The sequence below is a fragment of the Garra rufa genome, chromosome 21, assembly GCF_049309525.1.
Source record: "Garra rufa chromosome 21, GarRuf1.0, whole genome shotgun sequence".
Taxonomy (NCBI): domain Eukaryota; kingdom Metazoa; phylum Chordata; class Actinopteri; order Cypriniformes; family Cyprinidae; genus Garra; species Garra rufa.
In genome coordinates this window covers 33,780,591-33,797,233 of record NC_133381.1, presented here as the reverse complement: position 1 = coordinate 33,797,233, position 16,643 = coordinate 33,780,591, and the positions used below count along the sequence as shown (strand labels likewise).

General features: G+C 36.1%; 1 protein-coding gene across 1 annotated transcript in view; it reads left to right on the top strand.

The window, feature by feature from the left end:
- The window catches only part of dpysl5a (dihydropyrimidinase like 5a), a 19,741-nt gene extending 3,314 nt beyond the window's left edge, over positions 1-16,427 (top strand). Inside the window, exons 2-13 of the mRNA XM_073826539.1 lie at positions 1,339-1,607; positions 6,518-6,676; positions 6,787-6,966; positions 7,276-7,344; positions 7,553-7,597; positions 10,034-10,109; positions 10,231-10,387; positions 10,471-10,612; positions 12,870-13,012; positions 13,115-13,322; positions 13,415-13,583; positions 15,011-16,427. Of these exons, the coding sequence (XP_073682640.1) occupies positions 1,347-1,607; positions 6,518-6,676; positions 6,787-6,966; positions 7,276-7,344; positions 7,553-7,597; positions 10,034-10,109; positions 10,231-10,387; positions 10,471-10,612; positions 12,870-13,012; positions 13,115-13,322; positions 13,415-13,583; positions 15,011-15,096 (1,695 nt within the window). The 5' untranslated portion in view covers positions 1,339-1,346 and the 3' untranslated portion in view covers positions 15,097-16,427. The remainder of the gene's footprint in view (positions 1-1,338; positions 1,608-6,517; positions 6,677-6,786; positions 6,967-7,275; positions 7,345-7,552; positions 7,598-10,033; positions 10,110-10,230; positions 10,388-10,470; positions 10,613-12,869; positions 13,013-13,114; positions 13,323-13,414; positions 13,584-15,010) is intronic.
- Positions 16,428-16,643: the final 216 nt, after the last annotated feature.

Below are 16,643 nucleotides of genomic sequence, written 5' to 3'. Positions count from 1 at the left end.
GAACTAACATGAACAAACTGTATTTTTATTCACTAGTATTAACAAAGATGAATAAATACTGTAATAAATGTATTGTCGATTGCTAATTCGTGTTAACATTACCTACTAGAAACCTTATTGCAAAGTGTTACCAAAAAAAATGTATAAAAAAGACCCCCAAAAATAGTTCATTAGCTAACATTAGCTAACTACTTTAGTTAACATGAACTAAGAATGATAAATACTTCTACAGCATTTAATAATCTTAGTTAATGTTAATTCAAACATTTATAAATGCATTATTAAAATCAAAAGTTGTGCTTGTTAAAAATTAGTTAATGCTCTGTGAATTAACATTAAACTAACAATGAATGACTGTATTTTCATCAACTAACATTAACAAAGATGAATAAATACTGTAATAAAGGTATTGCTCATTGTTCATTCATGTTAGTTAATATATTAACTAGCATTAACCATTGGAACCTTATTGTAAATGTGTTACCAAAACATTTTTATAAAAAAGACCCCCAAAAATAGTTACAATAGGGTTCATTAGCTAACTACTTTAGTCCACATGAACTAAGAATGATCAATACTTCTACAGCATTTATGAATCTTAGTTAATATTAATTTCAGCATTTAGTAATGCATTATTAAAATCAAAAGTTGTGCTTGTTAAAAATTAGTTACTGCACTGTGAATTAACATGAACTAACAATGACAATAACAATCTTTTCATTAACTAACATTAAATATGAATAAATACTCTAATAAAGGTATCGCTCATTGTTTATTCATGTTAGTTAATATATTAACTAACATTAACTATTGGAACCTTATTGTAAAATGTTACCAAAAAACGGTAATACTTTACAATAAGGTATAATTTGTTGACATTAGTTAATGTATTAATTAACAATGAACAATACATTTAATACAGTATTTATTAATCTTTTTTAATGTTAGTTAATAAAAATACAGTTTGTGTTTGTTCATGTTAGTTCACAGTGCAGTAACTAATGTTAACAAACAGAACTTTTGTTTCATAATGCGTTAGTAAATGCTGAAATTAACATTAACTAAGATTAATGAATGCTGTAGAAGTATTGTTCATTCTTAGCTCATGTTAACTAATGTAGTTAACTAATTTTAACTACCTAATGAACCTTATTGTAAAGTGTTACCAAAAAAACTCTTTCTCTAAAAGAGATTTTACTATTATAGTTTTTATTCATGTTTCCAATATGTGTAAGCATTAATTATATATTACTGAATAAGTCATCAAAATTAATTAGTAAAAAGATCCAGTAGGGTTATATAATACACATCAACGCTGTCTCTTGATTTTTTTGTTAGGTTGAACCATGTCTTCCAGCTCGGCAACAGTGCGCATCCTCATAAAGGGAGGTAAAGTTGTGAATGATGACTTCACGCAAGAAGCAGATGTGTACATCGAAAATGGCATTATCCAGCAGGTGGGCAAAGAGCTGATGATCCCAGGTGGGGCCAAGGTTATAGATGCCACAGGAAAGCTGGTGCTTCCGGGTGGCATAGACACCAGTGTTCACCTGAATGAGAGCTTTATGAACGCCAGCACCGCGGATGACTTCTACAGCGGCACCAAGGTATGAAAGTCAGCTTTTATTCAGAATTGACTAGCATAATACATGGTATTAGTCTTATAGGGAATTATTTACTGTATCAGTCCATTTTATTCTAAAGAAATCTTGTTCCATTTCTGAGCAGCAATTTTATTCGACTGACATCAGCAAGACCTTATTTTTCATCGCTCCTCCTCCTTTCACAATCCATTCAATTCCTAATAGTTAAAAATAAGTCCCACCTTATGTTTATTTCTTTTAAATATCCTATTTGACCTGGAAATGTCACATTACAGAAGTAAAATACTGATTTATGTTAACTAATGTCTAGCTAACTGAAACACTCTTGCTGTGGTTTTGAACATTTCGATTCCCAGCTAAAATAGCATCTAATTATTTTAAAGAAGTGTTAAATTCATTTTTCCGATCATACACCAGTTCCCTATTTCTGCACTGCAAAAAATGCTTTTCCTACTTAGATTTTTTGTCTTGTTTCCACCAAAAATATAAAAAATTCTCAAATCAAGAAGGAAAAGCAAGCTAACAAATCTGCCAGTGGGGTAAGAAAAATAATCTTTTCTGTTTGAAATAAGATTATTTTTCTTACCCCATTGGCAGATTATTTTGCTTGTTCTAAGCAAAAACTCACTTCATTTTGACTTGTTTTTACTGAAAACAAGAAAATGATTTTTACTTGTCTAGAAAATCCTCCTTGATTTAAGAATTTTTAGATAAATCTAAGTAAAAAAAGCATTTTTTGCAGTGTGTGCCATATCTGTGGCCTGGCTGTTAGTAAATTCTTTGAGTGCAATGTTACTCATGTGGGAAATGTAGGTTTGAATCGCGCTTGCGCTACATACTGATCCCATATTCTTTCTTGGCTCAAAATAAATTAAAAATAAATGTAAAAAATGTTTCTTCTCATCTGTTACTAAACTGTCAAAAGCACCAAAAAATTACGTTCTCATTAAATGGTCGAGAGCACCGCACACAAGTAAGAAAAAAATAAATATTGTGTATATTAATTAAGTAATTGTCACTAAGACTTCATTTGTGGCTATTTTTGATTAATTTGTTTCTTGTTTTAATTTAAATAAATTGTGGCCACAATTGACCAAAAACAATGTAACAAATTAATATATTGTTGAAACAAATTCTTAATTCATGGCCACAATATATTTATTTTTTGTCATTTTGCATACATTAAGGTTTTATTTTTCATGCATTAGTTCAATCAAATGTAAAAGAAGGGACGTTATTAAAATGGCTTAAGGCTTTAGCTTTGTCACTTCTAAGGTGAAATAACATGGTTCCAGTTGGGGCATATAGAGAAAAAGTAAAAGCAAAAGATCGATTTTTAGTCTTTAGACCCCCCACACCTTGGGTTGCTCCCACCATCTGTCAGGGGTCTATTATCTCACAACAACTCAATAAGTTCTTCTCCTCAAAAGTATCTAGTGTGGTAGTACTGCTTAGAGTATTATATTCTAAATATTTTTTCTAAAATGCATTTGGATTTTCCTATTTTATGCAATATGAGTTTATTCTTATTCCAAATCAACATTTTTATACAGTGGAAGATCTAAACTGAAATGATGTGTTATGTAACATCCATTTAATGTCACATTCATTTGTTCTTGTTTTATAAATACTTCAAAAGCAGAGATGTGCTCGCTTCAGCAGCCCTGCCTAAATAAATCCCATGGGTCACTTAGCAGACACTGAGATGCAAGAGTGAGCATTGCACACTCACAGTCTGTGTCCGTCAACCGCAGGGCACGATTCACCCTCACAAATACATACACGCTCTTACTCCCAGAGTGCTGGGGGCTTTGAGATGACAAATAAAGAGTTGTTATCGGCGCTGTTATTGTTAGCCTTGGCAACACAAGTGGCATTCTCTTCCCCCCTCCTCCCCGCCACCGCCATGAGTCTCGCCAGGCGCAGAGACAAATGGAGATCAGATTCTGTTTCCATAGATACAGGAGCACTGCTGCAAAGACTGCTGCAAAAGCCTTTCACTCGTGCCATTGTGCTGGAAGACAATGGTGCACAAATACACGCCCCTTTAGTGGATGTGGCTGACCGGATTGTGTCAGCTGAGAGATGCTTTTAAAGAGGACCATTTTAGTGATTGAATTACTGTTTATTATTGTTTCCTTGTACTGAAAAAAGGCCTTGCACTAATTGTGTATTTTTCTGTAGAACATTATGATCAAACAGATATTGTGACATATTAATTAGTGTTGTTGGCTTAAGCATTATGAGCAATTAATATTATTATTGTATAACATTATGGTGGATAATCTTCAGACTTATCTCAAGAGATGCGCCATAAGGCCTACAAGAACACCCTAACATCAGCCTAGCAATGCCCTGGCAACCATCAGAACACCCTGGTAATGCCCATAATGCTCTAGAAACCACTAGAACACCCTAACAAGGGCCTAGAAACAATCAGTATAGCCTAACCAAAAGAACACCTTAAAAACAGCCTTGCAATTCCCCAGCAGCAATCACAACATCCCAAAACCACCAGAACACTCTAACATCAGTCTAACAATGCCCTGGCAACCATCATAAGACCCTTACGATGCCTTAGCAATAATTTACAATATCCCAGCAGCAACCAGAACATCCAAGTAATGCCAGCAATGCTGCAGAAACAGCCAGAATATCCTGGAAACACCAGAACATTGTAAAAACAGCATTTCAGTTCCCCACCAACAATCAGAGCATCCCATAAACCACCAGAACACCCTGTTATAGCAACAATTGGAGCATCCTGGCAGCCACCAAAAAACCCTGCTGTACCAATAATCAGAGCATCCCAGCAAACAACAGAATACGCTATTGTAGCACCAATCAGAGAATCCTAGCAACCACCAGAACACCCCGGTGAACCAACAATCTGTGCATCCTATCACCACTAGAACACCCTGCTACAGTAACAATCGGAATATTCCAGCAACCACTGGAACACCCTGCTGTACCAACAATCAGAACATCCCAGCAACCTACAGAATACCTTGTTGTAGCAACAATCAGAGCATTCCAGGAACTACCAGAATACCCTGCTTTAGCAACAATCAGAGCATCCTAGCAACCACCAGAACACCCTTCTGTATCAACAATCTGTGCATTCTAGCAACCAACAGAACACTCCTGCTGTACCAACAATCAGAGCATTCCAGCAACCACCAACCCTCCCTGTTGTACCAACAATTGGCGCATCCTAGCAACCACCCGGACCCCCTGCTGTACCAACAATCAGAGCATTCCAGCAACCACCAGAACACCCTGCTATAGTAACAATTGGAGCATACCAGAAACCACTAGAACACCCTGCTGTAGCCACAATCAGAGGATTACAGAAACCACCAGAACACCCTGTTATAAAACAAAACAGAGCATTCTGACAGCCACCAGAACACCCTGCTGTACCAATAATCAGAGCATCCCAGCAACCAACAGAATACACTGTTGTAGCAACAATCAGAGAATCCCAGCAACCACCAGAACGCCCTGTTGAACCAACAATCTGTGCCTCCTAGCAACCACCAGAACACCCTGCTGAAGAAACGATCAGAGCAACCACAAGAATCCCCTGCTGTAGCAACAATCAGAACATCCCAGCAACCACTAGAACACCCTGCTATAGTAACAATCGGAATATTCCAGCAACCACTGAAACACCCTGCTGTACCAACAATCAGAACATCCCAGCCACTAACAGAATACCTTGTTGTAGCAACAATCAGAGCATTCCAGGAACCACCATAACACCCTGCTTTAGGCAAAGTCAGAACATCCCAGCAACCACTAGAACACCCTGCTGTAGCAACAATCAGAACTTTCCAGCACCCACCAGAACACCCTGCTATAGCAACAATCTGAATATTCCAGCAACCACTGGAACACCCTCCTGTAGCAACAATCAGAGCATCCTCGCAACCACCAAAACACCCCGCTCTAGCAGAAATCAGAGCATCTCAGCAAGCACCAGAACAACCTGCTGTAGGAAGAGTCAGAGCATCCAAGAAATTGTCAGAACACCCTGCTGTAGCAACAATCAGGGCATCCTAGAAACCAAAAGGAACATCCTGTTGTAGCAAAAATTTGAGCATCCTCACAACCACTAGAACACCCTGTTCTAGCAACAATCAGAGCATCTTAGCAACCAACAGAACACTCTAACATCAGACGACTCTTACAACACCCTAGCAATGATCAAAGCATCACAGCAGCGACCAGAACACCCCAGCGATGCCAGCAATGCCCTAGAAACTGCCATAAAAAACAGCCTCAGAAATCCCTAACAACCACCAGATTACCTTAGCAATGACCTAGCAAATATCAGAACATCCTGGCAACCACCAGAACACCATGCTGTAGAAACAATCAGAGCAACCACCAGAACACCCTTTAGAAGCAACAATCAGAGCATCTTGTCAACCACCAGAACACATAATACACAGCCTTGCAATTCCTTAGCAACAATCAGCATCCCAGCAACCAGCAGCACACCCTAGTAATGGCTGTAATGCCATAGAAACATCCAGAACATCACAACATCCTAACAACCTTTAGAACACCCTGAAAACATCATATAAATTGCTTTAGGTATAACCGTCTGCTAATTGAATAAATGTAAGTGTAAATGCATATAAACACCTATAAACAACTACACAAAACACCCTAGCAACCACTTAGCAACTATTCCGAAAACCTTTCGTATACAGTTCTCAAATACAGATCTAATTTACCATGATTAATGTTTTCTGAGTGCTGTTATTCAACGTTTCATTTCATGCAAAGCTTTTGTGTGCATGTCACTATTATTTTATGTTGTCGTTGGCCCATTAAACCGAGTGATTTGTATTGATGCTGTATGGATCCCGCAGCAGTCAGTCTGTTTTTTGTTTATTTCCTAGGCTGCTCTGGCTGGAGGCACCACTATGGTGATTGGTCACGTGCTGCCAGAGAAGAACGAATCATTGTTGGATGCTTATGAAATGTGCCGCTCTCACGCTGATGCCAAGGCCTGCTGTGACTACGCTCTTCATGTGGGAGTGACCTGGTGGGGACCAAAGGTACAAAGTCTGTGTTTGCTGAATATGCAAAAGTGTAAAATGTGCTGAAAATTTCAGTCCTACTGTAACATTAGCCTTCATTCTAAGACAGATGTCCCTTTTGCATTTAGGTTAGGGCTCAAATGGAGACACTGGTGCGGGACAAAGGGGTAAACTCTTTCCAGATGTACATGGCGTATAAGGACATGTACATGCTGAGGGACAGCGAGCTGTTTCAGGCCCTGCAGAACTGTAAGGACATCGGTGCTGTGGCCAGAGTCCATGCGGAAAATGGAGAGCTGGTTGCAGAGGTATAAATCAGGGAACTGGTGCAAAACCTTATCTGCTCCAAAACCTAGTGAGCTATACATAGGCAGCAGCTTCACACACTATAAGTATCACTTTTGATGTTTTATTTCAGCAATAATTATTTGTGTTATATGAAATTACCAACCTTACTTTTACGTTAGTTAATGTGATGCTGCCTTGATATTGGCCCAGATTATCCTAAATAATGTTACTACACTGATTTAAAAATGCTGTCTAGGTGGGATCATGTCTTTCCTCATGCACAGTTGTTATTTATCATGTTATCGCATGTTCTTATTTATGCACACTAGGGTGCCAGAGAAGCACTGGATCTGGGTATTAGTGGACCGGAGGGCATTGAGATAAGCAGACCTGAGGAGGTAAAGTAACCATTCAAATCGTTTGACCATGAAATTGTTTTCCTTTAAGATATTAGTCACGCTGCCACTCTCTCTCCAGCTCCTAGTCTTTCCCATCTCCATATTACATTTCCATGGATTATTAATACTCTTAGGCGTCTGTTCATCATTAAGTTTCACTGGTGACTTTTGTGTTTTCTCACTTACCTTGGGAATTTTCCATGTGCAGCTGGAAGCAGAGGCCGTCCACCGAGCCATAACCATCGCTAACAGAGTGAGTATGATGTATTAGTGTTGATGTATTCAGTTTCTTTTTAAACTAATTATTTACAGCTGCAACTGCTGTTTTTGGTTCAGAAGTGATGCTTTTGAAATACTAACATGGTGATGACAATTTGGCCTTTTATACACAATTTGCTGTGTCCGTAGTTCTACACATGAGTGTTTTAGTGTTAATTATAGCAAACAAAGATTCTGTATTTCAGAATTAAAACACATGGGTAGTGCAAACACTGAAAATGTATTGTAATTCAGTAATATGAGAATTTTCCTACAGCCCCATAGAATTTTGACATGGAGAGAGTGGGGGATTGAAGTTTACAGACTGAAATAATGGCATTAAGTGTATAACTGCATTAATGATAGGTGACCCTGGACCATAAAACCAGTCGCACAGGTGTATTTGTAGCAGTAGCCAAAAATACATTGTACGGGTCAGAATCCCGACTTGATCCTCATCTGTCTCCCACTTCGTTTCCTGTCACTTCTCATCTGTCCTATCTCAATAAAGGCAAAAATAAATCTTAAAAAAAAAAAAAAAATATTAGGATATTAAGTAAAGATCATGTTCCATAATGAGAACTTAATTTCTGATTAGTAATATGCATTGCTAAGAACTTCATTTGGACACCTTTAAAGGTGATTTTCTTAATATTTTTCTCAATAATCTATTTCTCAGAATCCAAATGTTCAAATAGTTGTATCTCAGCCAAATATTGTCCTATCCTAACAAACCATACATTAATGGAAAGCTTGTTTACTCAATATCAAAGACCCTTATGACTGGTTTTGTGGTCCAGGGTCACATATTTACATTAAATATCAGTATTAAGCATAAATGTGTAATTGCATGCAAGTCCCTCAAAAAAATAATAATAGAGAAAAGTTTAATCAAATCAATCATAAATTGAATTAACAACATATGTTATGTTTTTTTTTCTGCTATTGAGCTTTCTATTCAGCAAAAAATACTAAAAATATGTATTATAGTTTACAAAAAACCTGTTTTAACATTGATAACAATAAGAAATGTTTATTGAGCACCAAAAACATTATAATGATTTCTGAAGGATCATGTGTTACTGAAGACTGGAGTAATGGCTGCTGAAAATTTAGACTTGACATCACAGTAATAAATTATATTTAAAAATATATTAAAATAGAAAAATAATTTTTAATTGTAATAATATTTCAAAATATTGTTTTTATTGCATTTTTAAACAAATAAATGCATATGCGAAATCTTAAATCGTATTATTTATGTTGAAAACAGTTGTGCTGCTTTGTATCTGGTTTTGTTAGAAACCATGAAACATTTTTTCTAGTATTTTTAACTGAATATAAAGTTCAAAAGAACAACATTTGTTACATAAATGTAATTTAATGCATCTTTGCTGAACAAAAATATTCATTAAAAAAACATACTTACCCCAAACTTTGAAACAAGAGGGTACTTTGTGTTTTTATTTTACTGTTTTTCACAGCTGAAACATATGTACACACAGTATATTGCATATGCAGTATAACAAAATGTCAAGATAGCAGCATGATTGACATGTTGACCCAAATTTACCATGAATGAATGACATTTTTGGAACATGCAAGTTACTGATTAATTGATTGTTTAAAGGGGTCATTGAATGCCCATTTTACAAGTTGGTATGATTCTTTAGGGTTTTAATGAAAAGTCTATAACATACTTTGGTTAAAATTTTTCAATGGTAGTGGAAAACAACACCCTTTTTACCTCAGCAAAAACAGTTCACAGCGAGTTGTTAAAGAGCATGTCCCTTTAAATGCTAATGAGCTTTGTTCACTCCGCCCCTCTCTTCCATGGGGTGACGAGCAGTTCTCAGAGACTGTTAACTTTAGCCGCATTTGTCACGGAACTGACACAGATCTTTTGTAGGTGAAGCTGGATCATGAGTGATATGACATTTAGGTAGATCGGAGAGCCTTCAAAAACAAAAGTAATCCTCTCTGTCTTTACCGGCTCAGATGCAGGAGTAAATGACGACTGCTATGTTCATTATAACATCCAACAACAGAACACCTCAGTCGCTTAGGAGATGTTCTTGTCTACTTAAACAAGTCTACTGCTCCAGCGTCGAAACAATAGCAAATAGTTTACAGCTCAATCAGGATGGGTTTATGCTAAAACATCAGTGTCAGTCAACAGACATGGGAGGGACCTGTGCAGAACTACGTTATTCTGCCAAGAATCTGTGAATGGCTTGATCTGAAAAGTGATTATGATTTATGGTGATTTAAAAAGAAAAGTGGATTTTTATCATTATAGGGTGGTTGTGTAAACCAAAACACATTTATGTTTAAACAATAATATATGTAAAAGTAAATTTTGCATGCAATAACCCCTTTAAGAACTTTAAATTTGATCAAAATTAATGTTTTCTGTTTTTTTGTGTCTTAGGCCCATTGCCCCATATATCTTGTGAATGTGTCCAGCATGTCAGCAGGGGATGTTTTAGCATCCGCCAAAATGCAGGGTAAGAGCCAGGCAATGGCACTCCAGGCCAAATCACACCATTTTAATTTAATATATGACATCTAAATCTTTACTAATGAATGACATGTGACTCGGAATACTAACGTGTGATTGGTCGACAGGGAAGGTGGTGCATGGAGAGACCACCACTGCTCATGCTGTGTTAAACGGGCTGCAGTACTATCACCAGGACTGGGCCCACGCAGCTGCTTTCGTCACTGTGCCACCACTTAGACTGGACCCCAACACACCTAATTACCTGCTCAGCCTTCTGGGAAAGTAAGCGGATTCACCACATGGTAGTTTCATTTAATCATATACATGTAGTATTATCACAGAAAAATCTTTTCACTGTGATGTAGTGACTCTCTGAACGTTGTGACGTCGGACCACCGACCCTTCACCACTAAACAGAAGGCGATGGGCAAAGACGACTTCACTAAAATCCCTCACGGTGTTCCTGGAGTGCAGGACCGCATGAGCGTTATGTGGGAGCGGGGAGTGGTAAGTTTCGGTTAATGACAGAAGCCACACTGCTGACTAGCATCAGACTAGTGACTAGTATCAATGTTTATATAGCCAGTACTTGTAAAAAACTGCAGCTGAAATACACACAGGACTTCAATTAAACATGTCTTGTTTTTGAATAAATGTTAACCAATTAACACCAACCAGGTGTGAATTTGAAGGGTTAGTTTATCCAAAAATTAAAATTCTGTCATTAATTCTCACCGTTATGTAGTTTCAAACCCGTAAGACCATTGTTCATCTTTAGAACATAAATTAAGATATTTTTGATCAAATCCGAGAGGTTTCTGATCCTGCTTAGATAGCAACGTAACTGAAAAGTTCAAGACCCAGATAGGTAGTAAGGACATCAAAAAATAGTCAATGTGCCATTAGTGGTTAGCCTGTAATGTTATGAAGCTATGAGAATACTTTTTGTGCGCAAAGAAAACAAAAATAACAACTTTATTCAACAATTTCTTCCTCCTTCTCCAGCTGTTTCTAACATCTGAAAGAATTATTGTTAACCTCTTCCATAATGGTTGTAAAACGGCTAAAATGTATGCATGAATGAATACTTTAAAAATGGTACACCATAATGGCACCTCTGATATACCATTTTTGTAATATGCATAATACTTTTTAGAATACTTTATTAAACACTTACGGGAAAGTATGGATTATATGCAAACTGAGATACAACCAGGGATTCTTAAAATCAGTCTTAGTATTCATTTGATAATCATTAATACTTGCAGTTAGTATGCTGAAAGTGTAGCTCATGAGTATTATTTACACTATGTGACTTTGGATGGATCCAAAAAGTTATGCAACAACATGAGCATGCAAATAATTACTATCAAGATTAAGATATTTTAAATTTTTGTAAAAGAAGTTCCTTATGCTCACTAATTATATGAATGCTTATATGTAATCAAAAATACAGCACAAACAGTAACATTTTGTGTAACATTGTTAGAATTTAAAACGTTTTTTAATAAGATTCTATACAAGGTTTCATTTTTTGTTTTTTTGTTTTATTCCTGAGTCTTTAGTGTCAAACCTAAAACAGTTGTGCTGCTTAATATTTTTTTGGAAACCATGCTGCATTTTTTTTTACTGAATTCTTTGACGAATAGAGGGTTCAAAAGAATAGCATTTATTTAAATATTTATTGTATAACAAATATCTTTGTTGTCACTTTTGATCAGTTTAATGCATCCTTGCAGAATAAAACATTAATTTCTTTAAAAAAAATCTTTCTGACCCCAAACCTTTGAATAGTAGTGTACAGTTGATCTCAAAAGTTTACATACACATTGCAGAATCTGCAAAATGTTGATTATTTTACCAAAATATAAGGGTTCATACAAAATGCATGTTATTTTTTATTTAGTACTAACCTGAATAAGATATTACACATAAAAGACATTTACATTTAGTCCACAACTATTACTATTACAGAAGGTTCAAACGCTCAGTGATGTAAATAAGGAAATAAGGAATAATAAGGAAAAACGATGCATTAAAACCCAGGGGTATAAAGATTTATCCCATATTTACCCCTGATTTTTCTTATTTTGCCTAAATATCGTACTGCCCTTCAGAATCTACAGAAGATAATTACATGTTTCCCAGAAGACAAAATAAGTTACATTTACCCTGATCTTCAAATTCAAAAAGTTATCACCCCCTGGTTCTTGATACATCTTTTTTCCTTTTCGAGAATCAGTGAGCGTTTGAACCTTCTGTAATAATTGCATGAGTCCCTCAGTTATGAAAAGATGAATCTCAAAATCATAGAGTCATTGTTGGAAAGGGTTCAAATACATAAAAATGCAGTATTAAACACAGTATTAATAATCAAGTATATGTAAACTTTATAAATCCATCTATTATTTTCTCATGTGGACTATTTGTAATCTTCTTAATGTAAAATATCTTATTCAGGTCAGTACTAAATAAAAAATGATCCCTCTTATTTTAAATTGGTAAAATAATTAACATTTAGCAGATTCTGCAAGGTGTATGTAAATGTTTGACCTCAACTGTATATAAGTAATATATCATAAAAAAATTATATAACAATATTGTATTAATATTAATATAGCATACATATTAATATTATAGACAGTTATGTTGCTGCACAAACCACAACAAAGGCAAAACATCATGGAGAGGACAGAAAGTGTCAGGTACATCAAGAATAAAAAACTTTTTTGAGCTCATTCTATCTATCTTTCTTTCATAATAGGTTGGAGGCAAGATGGATGAGAATCGTTTTGTTGCTGTCACAAGCTCCAATGCTGCAAAGATCTACAACCTTTACCCCAGGAAGGGCAGGATCATCCCTGGAGCCGATGCTGATATAGTCGTCTGGGATCCAGAATCAACAAGGTCTCCATAATAAAAAATCGAATTCAAATCAGCTGAGAATTAAACAACATTTAATTATTGTGAAAGAAAATGACGTATTTTTACATTTTTGTATGTCTATAGGACCATCTCTGTGACCACTCAGTGGCAGGGCGGTGATGTAAATCTATACGAGAACCTACGCTGTCACGGCGTCCCCCTAGTGACCATCAGCCGTGGTCGTGTGGTCTATGAAAATGGCATCTTTACTTGTGCTGAGGGCTCAGGAAAGTTCTACCCTCTTCGAACCTTCCCAGACTTCCTCTACAAGAAAATGGTCCAGAGGGAGAAGGTACTCAAACCACAAACCTCACTACATTATATCATGTTTTTATTACAGTGGATCACAGTTACTCGACTGTTTGTTTGTGACCCTCTTCTCAGTGTCAAGCACTCAAGGGGGTGGAGCGTGCGCCCTACACTGGAGACGTAGCTGCAGTGCAGAATTCAGGAAAGAAGGAGGTGGGTCCTTCAGATGGGGACATGAACCCACGACCCTGCACGCGCCACGGGGGAGTGAGAGACCTACACGAGTCCAGCTTTAGTTTGTCTGGTACAGTACTCTGAATTCTATCATACTCAAGAAAATGCACAGTTTATACTTGACATTAAAATAAAATGGTACAAAAGTCTAAAAGTAATTAAGGTTTTTGAGGAAAACATTCCAGGATTTTTCTCCATATGGTAGACTTTAATGGGGATCAGCGGGTTATTGTAGTTTATTGAGGAAAACATTTTAGAAATTATCTCTATATAGTGGACTTCAATGGTGTCCGTGAACTTCCAAAATGCAGTTTCAATGCAGCTTTAAAGGGCTCTAAACAATCCCAGCCGAGGAAGAAGGGTCTTATCTTATCTCGAAACAATCGGTTATTTAAAAAAAAAACAGTTATATACTTTTTAACCTCACATGCTTGTCTTGTCTAGCTCTGTGTGCACTCTGTTCCTACATTGCTGCAGAAGTACCAAGCATAGGGTACCGACCCAGTGTTTACAAGTGAACGTGCAAAGAAGGTCAAACGCCCTTTACAAAAAAAAGGTAAAACAGCGATGTAGGGTGATTTTAAAGTATTTCTAGAAAAAATACTTCAGATTTTTGCGATGTGCATGCTTACTCTGTGTGCTCCAGTTCAAGACAGTTAGGGTATGCCAATAAATAATATTGGGACTTCAGAGTGTGAATCATTTGATTTAGATCAGGACTCAAAATTAAATATGACAAATCATTTGATTCAGATCTTTGATCTTCTTTGCACGTTCACTTTGTAAACACTGGATCTGTACTTCTGCAGCGATGTAGTCCACTATATGGAGAAGCGTGTTTCTTACTTTGAAGCGTGTATTTTATTTATCTATTTATCTTTTTTAGAATTTGAAAAATGTTTGATAAGTGAGACCTCTGTTGAAAATCCATAAAAGTAGTGCTTGAAAAGTCCTTAAAAGCCATGGAATTTAATTTTACAGTATAGCTGGAAAGATCAATCATTTTCTAAAAAAATGTAAAATGAAAACGTATATACTTTCTAACCACAAATGCGCTTCCGCGAAGTTCGTGTTCTTCTTTTGTGTATTTCAAAAGGTGGTGTAGAGCGAAAAGCTCCATCTCATTTTCTCCTCCAACTTCAAGATCATCCAGCACAGTTGTTTTATGTAAAGGGCGTTTGACTTTTTGGCAAGTTTGCTTTCTAAACACTGGGTCAGTAGTGCCGCCTATGTCATGCATGACCTTTCCAACATGATTACTAGTGTGCAAGACAAGCATTTGTGGTTAAAAAGTATATAAATTAGTATTTTTTTAGGAAATAACCAATCGATTCGCTAGATATTACCTTTATTCTTTGGCTGGGATTGGGTAGAGCTCTTTGAAGCTGCATTGAAACTGAATTTGGACCTTTAACCCACTGATCCCCATGATTTCAAAGAAATAGAATTTACAATTACAGTAACCTGTGTAACTCAATCTTTTTGATTTTTTTCTAGGTGCCCAAATTGATGATAATGTTCCAAAGAGAGCTTCCGCAAGGATTCTGGCTCCACCTGGAGGTCGTTCGAGTGGAATCTGGTAACAACACTTAGAAGTCTGCAACTAAACACCTACATTTTCGACAACCTCACATCTGATGAAAATGATTTAATTTGAATCACTTGCAACTAAATTCCTGTGTTTTTCTATATATTTGTGTGTGTACGAGGGAAAAATATATTTCTGTGGAAACTGGAAAACAAGGTATACGTTGGAAGAGATTTGGTCATCCATAATGTTACAGGGTGTTTTGTTCTTCATATTCAGTCAAATAGTGAAGGTTGTGTTAAAATGCTAAATAAATGACAGACCCTTTTACTAATTTTACATGAACAACAGTGCGTTTTACGTAAGCTGCTGTTTCAAGATAGCAACTGGAAATATGTTTAAAATGGGAACATTATTAGTTTGTGTATTTGGTCATGGCTTGAAAATGTGAACCGTTGTAAAGTTATTTAATATTTTAACTGTTTTAATGTGTTGGCAGATGACTATACATTTACCTCAGTGTTTATTTCACGAGTTACACTTACGCCTCTCTACACTTACAACACTTACAGTACAGTGACCAATTGACAACACTTTCTGACAGCAGGTACAACCAGTTTTCCTTTGCATTGAGATGTTAATATTTGTTCTTTTTTTATTATCTTAGGCAATACAAGATGATTGTTTCTCAGGTCACTTGTATTGCTAATACATTTATATGAAGCGTTTTTAATTTTCCTAATGTCGTTTATAAGCACACGTACCTGACCTTCTAAAATGTGAATTATGAAGAATTGTTTACTATGTTGCATATCAAATTTAGTTGTGTAACTAATCTAAAAATTTAGGACTGAGTAGAAGTCTACATTCCCTGTTACTTCGCTGTAGCTTTATGTTTATTCTAGAATTCTGAACAGTGTAATGCCAGTTGAATTCCATCAGTTGTTCACTGAACTTTAACGCTGTGCATTAGTGACTATTGATCTGCATGTTCCAAAACAAGTCAGAAAAATTCTGCTTCACTTTTGATCGATGAGCTGCACAACCACTAACCTTTTAAAACCCTGTTAAAAGCCACCAGACAGCTAACTGAGGTATGTGTTCTTCTCGTACATGTATGTCTAACTAAGCACTTGAAGACTTTCTGTAGAGACCGTTTGAAACACAGTAACTTTAGCTGTATGACTCAATGTTCCAGTGACACAAGCAGTAGAATGGCAAGAACATTTCTGTTGGTGCTGAATATTCATGTATTTTTTTATTCTGGATTTTCAGTATGCTTTTCAATTTTTTAATATGAGCTGTGTATGCACTACAGTTGTACGTATTAACGTATTATGTTTATCTCATGAAAAAAAAAGTGCAAATAAACCCCCTTCAACCTCATGTCCACGTGTTATGGAATAAAATGCAATTTTGAATATTTATATACATGGCTATACATACCTATGATATTTACTACCTAACTTTATTAACACACTTTGTAGATATGTTATTAAATAACTAATTACGTAGTACAAAAAATAAAGAAAGAATTAAAATAGTGGTTTTCTATTTTAATATATTTTAAAATGTAATTTATTCAAGTGATGCAAAACTGAA